Raw genomic sequence first — 10,711 nt, forward strand, 5'->3', positions numbered from 1 at the left:
GATAAAATGTTAATTCCTGGAGAGAAAAGAAAAAATGTAGCTCAGGTATGTGTCAGTGGAGTGGAAACAGCACTGGACTAGCAGACTTGACGTGTTCCTGACCAGATGTGTGACTATTGTGAATAAAGCTAGTAAGCACCACAGCTTAATACGAGTTCAAAATTCTGTCATTTTTTTCTAGTCTTTTGAATCAAGTCCCCAGCCCTAATGGTAGGAAAATCAGAACTTTACTCTTTAACTTAAATAGCATGTACAACAATCTAAAATTTCCCTTTATACCTTAACGAAGCACTGTAAAGATTCTAATAAATGCTATTTCTTTCTTTTAAAAAAAAATAAAAGAATTTATTTGCCTTTGGTGATGTTGATGGAGTAGGAATCAGTGCAAAGCTTCAGCACCCACTTGGAGTTACTTGGGACAAGAAAAGGAGTTTGCTTTATGTGGCAGACTCCTATAACCACAAGGTGAGTCTTGACAGAATTATATAACACCCTGTTTTTCATATGTGGTATTTAAAATGCCAAAAGATCTGGGAGAGCCGCCTACAGCTGCCACTCAAGAATTGAGAGGATTAACAGTCTTTGACAACTCTGTACAAGCTTATTCTCTTCTTTTCTGGGTCCTTTCATGGTCAGAAGGTTATGGTGCTACTCTGAACTGGGGAAGGCACTCAATGGCTGTAGGCAAACGTTGGGAATTTCAGCCCTTCAGAGCTGCTTAGTAGCATATTCAGTAAGTGAGGAGAAGGCAAGTTAACAGGGAAGTGAAATGTTAACTAACAAATGAGCATGTTCGAGCTGTTGCATAGTTGGGCTGCCTGTTAGCAGATGATTCCATTGTCAGCAGCATTTCCACTTTCGTCTCTACTGCATTGTCTGTTGGTTGTTTCAGTTTTTATTGCATTTTTCTTTTTTATAAAAATCGGTGGAAAATAAATGTTAATTACTTTGCGATGGGAGACCATAAGTTTGCTATAATTGAGATGCAACAGGAAATCATTAAGTTTAGCAAATCCTCAGCCCGTGTTAGATGCTCATAAGTAGAAAGTCAGTTCAATTATGAAAGTGTGTCCCATTGTGAAGAACTAAAATTTTAAAATAAGTACAAAATCCCAGGGATAATTCCATCAAAGATAGCTTCTAGATCACAAGCTGTAACTAGTGATTTTACATAGCTTTTAGCTCTTGTGATGTAAAATCTCTCCTTAGACTATAATTTGAATGTTTGACTTTTTCAAGAAATGATGGAAATGCCTATTCTAAGCTTTATTAGGAATAGTAATGGCAATCCAGATTCTCTCTCCTGGTTTATAGCATGCTCTTCCATGCTACAGACATGAGATTGACCAGATATATATTTTTTTCTTTCTTCTTTAGATTAAAGTTGTGGATCCAAAAACAAAAAACTGTTTAACATTAGCAGGGACAGGAGATGCAAGTAATGTTATCAGTTCCAGCTTTACAGAGTCAACTTTTAATGAGCCAGGAGGCTTGTGTATTGGAGAGAATGGTCGGTTATTATATGTAGCAGACACAAATAATCATCAAATTAAAGTGATGGATTTAGAAACAAAAACAATTTCTGTGGTAAGTAATTGTAGAGTGTAAGTTAAAGGGTATCATTTTAAGAATGAATTAAGATTTTCGCAGCACTGACAGAAGCGTTTTTGGTTAGGCCATCGCCAGTGGTGAAATTGATACATGCAGGTAGAGTACTAAGTGAAGTATTTTAATAATTTGACCAAAAGGACTTCTTTCAGGATGTCTTGTTATACTTAAAAATTTCATCTGAGCTGAGAGTTTGAGAAAGATACTAGAGGTTGGAGAAACTCAAAAAAAGGCGGGTAGGCATGGACTCAGATCTGTTTTTAAATGTATTGACACACACTACTCACGCATACTATGTGGGTCGGGATGTTATTTTTTTTAATATTCCATAAGTCAGTGTGTAGTCTTTGTTTTATGTGGTGAATCCATTAACAGATAATCTTCTAAAGGAAACTCTAGAAGCCACATTCTGAAGACATAGAAAATTAGAGTGGAAGAAACTTAAATAAGTTCTAACCAATTTTTAAAGGTATGGACATGGTCTGTAGTAGAATTTTAAAGGAGAAATGTCCATCACAAGGTATCTCTGCAAGAATTTTTTTTTCTAAAATTCGAGGAATTCCTAAGGTATATATTTTAAAATTAAAAAGCACAGATTACTATTGCAGCTGTCATTTCTCTTGACAGAGATCTCTGATACAATATGCGTGACATCTTAAACTTGGCAATGAAACTGATGAGAGTGTATATTATATTCACTGCATTTAAATTGTTAAAATTTACTTTATCATCTCTAAACATATAGGATAATTAATTTAATTCTCCCTCATTTGTGTGGATAATCTTTTTGCCCGGTGAGATTTTTTCTGTAGGTACAAAATAATCTTTGAGGACATCTAGCGAAACACATTCTAGTCTAAACTAGAATGGCAGTTAAGTTTCATTGACATAGAAGTTTTAGCTTCTACTGAAGCCTAAAAATAAGCTGTCTCACTCTACAGTTACTATAAAGTGTTTGTGCTTTAATAACAGAATTTCTTATTTTGTAGCTCCCTGTAATCAGATCTGAAAATTCTGTGGTAGATGGCCCAGTCCTACCAGACAAACAGAAGACATTACCCAAACTGCCTAAATCGGCTCCAAGCATCAGCCTTTCCCCAGTGACTGCATCTCCCGGCCAGACGCTTCAGTTCAAGCTAAGATTAGACCTCCCATCAGGAACAAAGCTAAGTGAAGGAGTACCCAGTTGCTGGTTTCTAACAGCTGAAGGTATGATTATAATCTTGCAGGTGTAAATATCCCGTAAGCTCTTGTTTAATTTTTCTCATTTGTTGTGTGATGTTTTTACTTTGTAGTTGGGTAGGATTTGAGATTATATGAGAAACGAATCCAAATGTAACCCAACCTTGGCAGTTTTCTTTAGACTTTGAGATTCTTTCCTCACTTTTATTAAAGAACAGTGTAACTTACCCAAAGTTGCGTGTCAGTTGTAAGCGGTGTTTCTTGGAATATGGACTTACCTATACCTCTTGCTTTATTCTAATCCTATTCTTCACTATCTTGTTCCCAAAAGTCTAAAGTGGAAAAATAAAGTAGAGCCTCCTTATTTAATACCTTTTACCTTTACGCATTCCTCTCTTTCCCTTTAAATCTCTTTCAGGCCCTTCATTCACTAAGTGTTTTCACAGTCTAGCTCATAGAAGTCAACATTTTAAACTAAAAGGATTAAGTACTAAGGGAAAATTTCAGCATCAGCCCACTGATTTGGGAGAATATTAAAGAGGCATCAAGGCTGTCAGATACACCTGAAATAATATTTTGGGAATACTGTTGGTGTGATAAGAGCTATTTGTATGAGACCTTTTGTAAAAGCTAGAAAGAGTCATGATTTGCAAAACAGAAACAATTTTTTTTTCCAAGTGTCAGATGTTTTGTTTAAGACACTGTTGCATTTTCCCTCACAGGGTTGAGGGTACAAGGAAAACTCTTACATGTCGTTTAACTCCAGCCAGGCCCATTCAGTCCTAATTTCCCCGTTTGCTGCTGGCCAAGTCCAGCACATGAGGCAGACTGCTGCAGTTTCAGACTGATCTTGAATATTAGCACCGAAAGACATGAAGGCATCATCTATTCTAACTCCCTTACTTTACAAGTAAGGAAACTAATGGCTCAAATTACTTCATCTCACATACTATGGACATGTTATCAGGAGGGACCAGTCCCTGGAGAAACAACATCATCATGCTTGGTAAAGTAGAGGGTCAGTGAAAAAGAGGAAGACCCTCAAGGAGATGGATTGACACAGTGGCTTCAACAATTGGCTCAAACATAGCAAGGATGGTGAGGATGGTGCAGGACCAGGCAGTGTTTTATTCTGTTGTGTAACTCGGAACCAACTTGACTGCACCTAACAACAACAGTGGCTCAAAGAGATGAAGTGACTTGCCTAAGGGCATGAATTGAATTAGGTCAAAAGCTGGAATTTGAACCAGTTCTGCTAGTTCTTACTTTAGTGCTGTTTCCATTATATGCTATTCTATCTCAAACTGGCTCTGGGGGCATAAGCCCTAGTAATGAAATTATTTTTTTTAAAACATGCAAAATTCAAAGCCACCAATTACACATTTGGATGTCATGAAAAAATCAAATTGCTATGAAAGTTTCTAAGTGCATACTCTTCATTTCTCGGCTTCAGTCATCATGGTCTGTGGATTCATACCAGTCCATGGACTAAACTTTAAGTAGCCGTGTTCTAGTGTGCTCCAACATAAAGAGACCAGGAAGAGAGGGAGGAAACAGCCAGGAAGACTAAAAAGTGGCCAAGCAAGCAGGAGGAAAACCAAGAGAGTGTAGTTTCTTGGGAGCCAGGTGTTTCAAGGGGGAGCAAGAGAACAACTGTGTTAAATGCTACTGATAGCTGAGGTAAGATTAGGACCAAGAATTAATCATTGATTTGGCAGCATAGAGATAATTGGTGTCCTCCACCAGAGCTATTTCAGAATGGTGGTGGAAATGCCTGATTAGAGCAGGTTAAAAAAAAAAGAGGAACTGGGGAACTCAAGTATAGACAACTCTTTTAGGAGTTTAGCTAAAAAGATTAAAGAGAAAATAAGGCAGTTCCTAGAAAAGGAAAATGGAGTTGAGAGAACAGCATGTTTGTTATATTGATGGCAAAGAGCTAATAGAGGAAAGAATTGATGTGGTGTATTGAAAAGTGGTATCCTCGGGGGAATGAAAGGCAATGGGATCTTGTGCACAAGTGGAGAGCTGGCCTTTGCCAGGAGTGTGGAAAACATTTCCATAGTAAGGAGAGAAGACCCATTGTCTGGTCCAGAGGCCTAGATGGGTAGCAGTGGAATAGATGCTTCTGTTGTCTTAGTAAATGGGAAGCAAGGCCATCAGCTGAGAGTGAATGAGAGAGGAGAGAGAAGGTTTTAGGGTTTGAAGAGAGAAGAGGGAGGGAGAGTGACTAGACTAGGAAAATACGGTATCATTGCTGAACAGCCTTAAGTTAGCTGTCATGAATTAGAGTCTTTTTCTCCAGCCAAGTTAACCCCAAGGGTGCAGGCAGTGTAGGCAGAGTATTAAGTAACTCTGAGTAGTCTTAATAGCAGGTCTATTACAGAGCCAGATGATCAGTCAGCTGAGATCTCCAGAGCCCTGAGCCGGCATCTGTAGTGCTTACCACTACAGCTTCTAGTCAGTGATGCTGAGATAGAAATTTCACAGACTTTATTCCAAAGAATTACACTGATTTTCCATTTGGGGGGAAAAAAATGCACTCTTTTAATTCAAATAACAGGCTTTTTTCAACTCAGCTCTTTGATTCTTTTATTTGTAATTATTTTTTACTTTTTTAAATCACACCTACCAAATGTTTTAGCACTTTCAATTGCTGTTCATTTTATTCTGATAGTGTCGTTAATACTTGACTTACCAGTTACTAAGCCTGAAGCTGTCTTTAGAAATGCCAGAGAATTTGAGCCCTATTACTTGCTTACTATAAGAAAATGGATGCCAATACCGTACTTTAAAAGTATGCTATACGGGTAGGGAAACCCTGGTGGCACAGTGGTTAAGTGCTACGGCTGCTAACCAAAGGGTCGGCAGTTTGAATCCACCAGGCGCTCCTTGGAAACTCTATGGGGCAGTTCTACTCTGTCCTGTAGGGTTGCTATGAGTCAGAATCAGCTCAACAGCACTGGGTTTGTTGGTTTTGGTTATATAAGTAGAGGAATAAAACGTTGGAGAATATGTAATTGAATACAAGTGAGCTGCTGTGATCAGAATGCTGGCAGAGCCTTTGTCCTCATTGACTAACTTGTGTCTTTGTAGTCTAAGAATACTTGCCATTTGAGTGTATTTTCAGAGTATTCGGTTACTGTAAATTATGTAAAGACTTGAATTTGTGTATGAATCAATCTCCTTATTTAAATATTGAATATGTGCTCATTATTAATCATCATCAGGAATCAGTATACTGCTTGTCTTAGAGTAGAGCTTTCCAATTTTAGAGTAAAATATTAACGGTCCAGAACTTCTCAGTTTTGATGTCTTTTCTCCAATGATGTTCCTCTGCCCTAGTCTCCCACGCTCTTTCACGTGTTCTAACTCCGTCTTCCATTTTCCCCCCAACCCTTCCTTCCTCATACCCTCTCACACACTTTTCTTTTGTATGGTACCCAAATCCAGGCTTTATGTCTTCTACCTTGGTACATTCTCAGTTATAAGCAGCCCTTGTCCTACAACTACCAACCAGGTAGCCAAACCAAGAAGACAGGAATCTTGGTAGACTAGCCAGGAAGAACTGCTGGATTAGAGTTTAGGAGGGGCTCTGGGGTGATTAACTGAGACTGTAGGCACCTGCCCCCCAGCCCTAACCTGCCACAGGTGGCCCGCATGCGTACGCGCACGCACGCACACACACACACACACACACGAGAGGGCTGAGCCGTGTAGCACTCAAACCCTGGCTATTCCACACCCTCTGTAGGTTCAGAGTAAGTTCCGTCAACTCCGAAAATGTTGCATCAATTAGAGATGGCTATTAATTTCATTTCTCTCTGTAATTAAAGAACATATAGATTTTTAAAATAGGATATTGACAAGTTAACATGCTTGTTTTAACCCTGCTTTGTTAAACACACAAATTAATTAATTAATTGAGTCATTTGAGATATACAACAGGAATAATATTAAAGGAAAATGAAGTAGTCTGTAGAGAAAATATGTAGTTATTTTATTATTTTCCAAGATATTGGCTCCATTTTTATTATTTAGGAATAAATAAGCTTTTGGGGGAAAAATCCTAATAATTTAAGATTTTTTTTAAACTTTTACTTTATAAAGTATATTTATATATTTATGATTGAAGGACATTTTCTAGTTATTTAGAGACAGAAACATTGATTTTTAATTAATTTTGGCCTCTATAATCTTTGAGTGGTCAGCATATGTGAAGGTTTTAAGCCAAAAAAAAAAAAAAAACTCCCCTGGCATGTTATAACTCTTAACTTCACAAATCCCATATACAATGTATATGAAAACCATCTCAAGAAATACTTTGTGTTTTATTTCTATAACTGGACATTAAAATAGCAGTTTATTGTCTTCTTGTTTTGATTTAAAATATAAAACGTTCTCTACTAATCTGATTTCTAGCAAAATCACACATGAAATAAAACATACTCCCCAGACCAACAGTAACGAAAGGACACTAAAAAAAAAATTGTTAAAAAGTCCTGAATCAAAGCTCTGCACTTAAATCTTTAGATTCTCGCCTTTCACCTTTCCTTAGTCTTACTTAACACATTTTTCTTAAATTTGCATTTCATCCAACAGAATATTTGAAACAATGACCTAAAGGAGCCCTGGAAAGGGCCAATAGAGGCAGGTACTCTTGTCAAAAATGTTGACTCAGCCTGAATCAAAGGAAAGATAGAAAAGCTAAAAAGTAGACATAGAATTTCAACACTACTCAATAGATGTTCTGTTTTTTGGACAGATGGCCCCATGTCATCTGTAAGTTGTTTGTGTTCAGTGTACTGTTTAAGTGGTCAAGAACCACATCAGACATTTCCCAAACACTGGCTCTTGATACCTGCTGCTCTCAAGCCAGAGGTCCGTGTAAGTACATGCTTCCTCAATATGACACGTATGTTCCTTCAGAGAGATGAATAAAGACTTTTTTTTAGAAATTTAATCCCCAGAGGCTTAAAATTTTTTAATGGTTTATTATACTATTGTTATGTAGAAAATCTACGTATTTAAGTCTCCAAAGAGTTTTATGTGTTAAAACAAGGTGGACACAAAATCTCTTAGTTTTTACATTGTTGTTGTTAGGTGCCATTGAGTCAGTTCTGACTTACAGAGACCCTGCAGGGCAGAGTTGAACTGCCCCACAGGATTTCTAAGGAGCACCTGGTGGATTTGAACTGTTCACCTTTTAAGTTAGCAGCCAAGCTCTTAACCACTACACCACCAGGGCTCCCGTTTTACATCGAGCCTATGGAAATAATAATGCAATATTAACCTATTTCTAAAGATATTGGTCTTTTTTTTTTTTTAATTACTCTCAGATGTTCAATAATTCATCATCATTTAAACTACAAAGTCATTACAGAGTGTACATTGGAGCCCTGGTGACGTAGTGGTAAAGAGCTAGATGCTAACGAAAAGGTCGACAGTTGAAATCATCAGCTACTCTTTGGAAAGCCTATGGGGCAGTTCTGCTCTGTCCTGCGGGGTTGCTATGAGTCAGAATTGACTCAACTGCACAGGCTTTGTTTTTGGTTTAGATAAAGTTTATTTTGTAGTTTTCTTTTTATATCCCCTAAGGCTTTTTTTTAAATCTGCTTTGTAAAAACGATCTATTTTTTCAAGTGTCCCACTATGTTCATTTCTAAAACTTAATAAGTTTTATTTTAATCTTAGGGATTAAAGATCTGTGGCCATATTTGCAATATTCAACTTGATTTCAGTAGAAAGAAATTTATAATTTATTTTACAGTGTTCAGACAGGAAAAATTTTAATAATTTGAATAAAGATTGTTGGACTGGAAGCTTCTTATTAGATGGTCATTATATCTTATTTATACTTATGTCCTTTGCACAGAGCACAGTGCCTGTCACTTAACCAGAAAACCAAACCCACTGCCATCGAGTTGATCCTGACTCATAGCGACCCTATAGGACAGAGTACAGCTGCCCCCTAGAGTTTCCAAGCAGTGCCTGATGGATTCGAACTGCCAACCTTTCGGTTAGCAGCCGTGGCACTTAACCACCAGGGTCCCCCCTGTCACTTAGAGACTAACTAAATATCTGTTGATTGAATGAATCTAGTCTTCAAAAGGTATTTCTAATTTTCTGCTTGTCCTCTTAACATAGTCTTGATAACTAACTTTTTTATTTTCTAGGCAATGAATGGCTTTTTGAAGGACAGATATCATCTGGAGAAATAGAGAGCATTTTCAATCAACCAACAATATCAGTGCAGATTCCTGGCGATTGCTTATCACTTGAAGCCACTGTATCTATCAGCGTGTTTCTTTATTATTGTAGCGCCGACAGCAGTGCCTGTATGATGAAGGGAATTTTGTTCAGTCAGCCTTTACAAATAACTGATACACAACAAAGTTGCATAGCTCCAGTTGAGCTCAAATATGTATTTTAGCAAGCTAGCTAGCCACCCACCTTCACAGCCATCTGTCCCCAATCCTCACCATGACTGTAACTTATGAAAAGCTTTATTTCTGCCTCTGCAATACCAAGAAACCCGTTGCTCAGTTCCAGCAACAGATATTAAAATAAAACCCTGTTCCTTTTCTACTTATTTATTAGAAGCAAATTCCTTCATTCTGGCTGTGGACCACCTGAGTACTGATCATCACTTGAACCACAATTTTGTAATCTCTGCTACTTTTTGGCACAAAACTAAAGTCCACATTATAGTAGAGAATATAATTATGATAAGATATTTTGCAGTGAATACTGATACCAAATATTTTAACTGACTTTTTCTACCTTTATTAATAGTGATCAACACATTTGAATGCCTAAATGTCACACAGTTTAAACAGGACCTAAGAGCCAGTCCACATGTTGTTTAAGGACACCTGCCATTCTAGGCATGAGATCTGTTTTAAGCCAAGGTGTGTGTGTATGTTGGGGTTGGGGGGACTTTTCATCACAGTAGAAGTTTAAAGAGTACCTGAGTGGTAAATCATGTTCGTTCTTCTTGGCTGTGATTTTCTCAGTTGAAAATACAGTTAAAAAAGAGTTTTGATCTGTTTTTATTATAAATTGTTTGCTGTTTTAACATACATTACTACTGCTTTCTAACTTTGTAGAGAAGAAGTCAGAGGTAAAATCTTAAGGGCATATAAACTCACTCCTTAAACTTTCCTGAATGAAAACACATAAAAAATGACTCCCCGAGAATAGTATGACTTTCAAAGAGAAAAGAATTTAGAGACACGTTACTGTCTATGATACTATTTAACTATAAGGAATTTACTGTGGCAGCAGAATCCAGTGATAAGGGGTGTGTGTGTTATCTTAGAAATTGGCATTTCTCTTTTAACTATTACGTGCAGATTTGTTGAGTTTGTTTTGGTTTGGTTTGGTTTGTTTCCCTGTTCATAATTTAAATTACAGGCATTTTTTGTGATTTTTTTTTTAAACCACTTTTTAAGCAAAACATTGAATGTGAAGTACTTTCATGCTATCAGTAGGTATCACCTATTGCCATCTAGTCAATTCAGATTCGTAGGGAGCCTATAGGACAGAGCAGAACTAACTGCCCCATAGGGTTTCCAAGGCCATAGATCTTTACAAAAGCAGGCTGCCACGTCTTTCTCCCACAGAGCGGCTGGTGTGTTCGAACCACCAACCTTTTGGTTAGCTGATGAGTGCTTAACCACTGCGCCATCAATAGGTATACTATATCCTAATATATTACTCCTTAAAATATTAAGACTAACACAGTAATTTGATAACATTTTGTTGTTGGTTTTAACCCCAAAGAAACAGCTGCTGAAGACATATTGAAAACTTTTTAAATTATTATAATTTACCTTTACAGCTATTTAAAAGCCTGTCCTTGTTTGTCCTAAAACTGATTCAACATGTTCATGATTTAATCAGCATGCAAGATTTTTTAAAA

General features: G+C 37.2%; 1 protein-coding gene across 1 annotated transcript in view; it reads left to right on the top strand.

Moving 5' to 3' along the window:
• NHLRC2 (NHL repeat containing 2) overlaps window positions 1-10,226 on the top strand; it is a 42,914-nt gene extending 32,688 nt beyond the window's left edge. The window contains exons 9-12 of the mRNA XM_049854671.1: window positions 343-465; window positions 1,378-1,587; window positions 2,598-2,817; window positions 8,964-10,226. Of these exons, the coding sequence (XP_049710628.1) occupies window positions 343-465; window positions 1,378-1,587; window positions 2,598-2,817; window positions 8,964-9,220 (810 nt within the window). The 3' untranslated portion in view covers window positions 9,221-10,226. The remainder of the gene's footprint in view (window positions 1-342; window positions 466-1,377; window positions 1,588-2,597; window positions 2,818-8,963) is intronic.
• The last annotated feature ends 485 nt before the right edge of the window (window positions 10,227-10,711 follow it).

Source organism: Elephas maximus, chromosome 16 (genome assembly GCF_024166365.1).
Source record: "Elephas maximus indicus isolate mEleMax1 chromosome 16, mEleMax1 primary haplotype, whole genome shotgun sequence".
In the NCBI taxonomy this organism is placed as follows: domain Eukaryota; kingdom Metazoa; phylum Chordata; class Mammalia; order Proboscidea; family Elephantidae; genus Elephas; species Elephas maximus.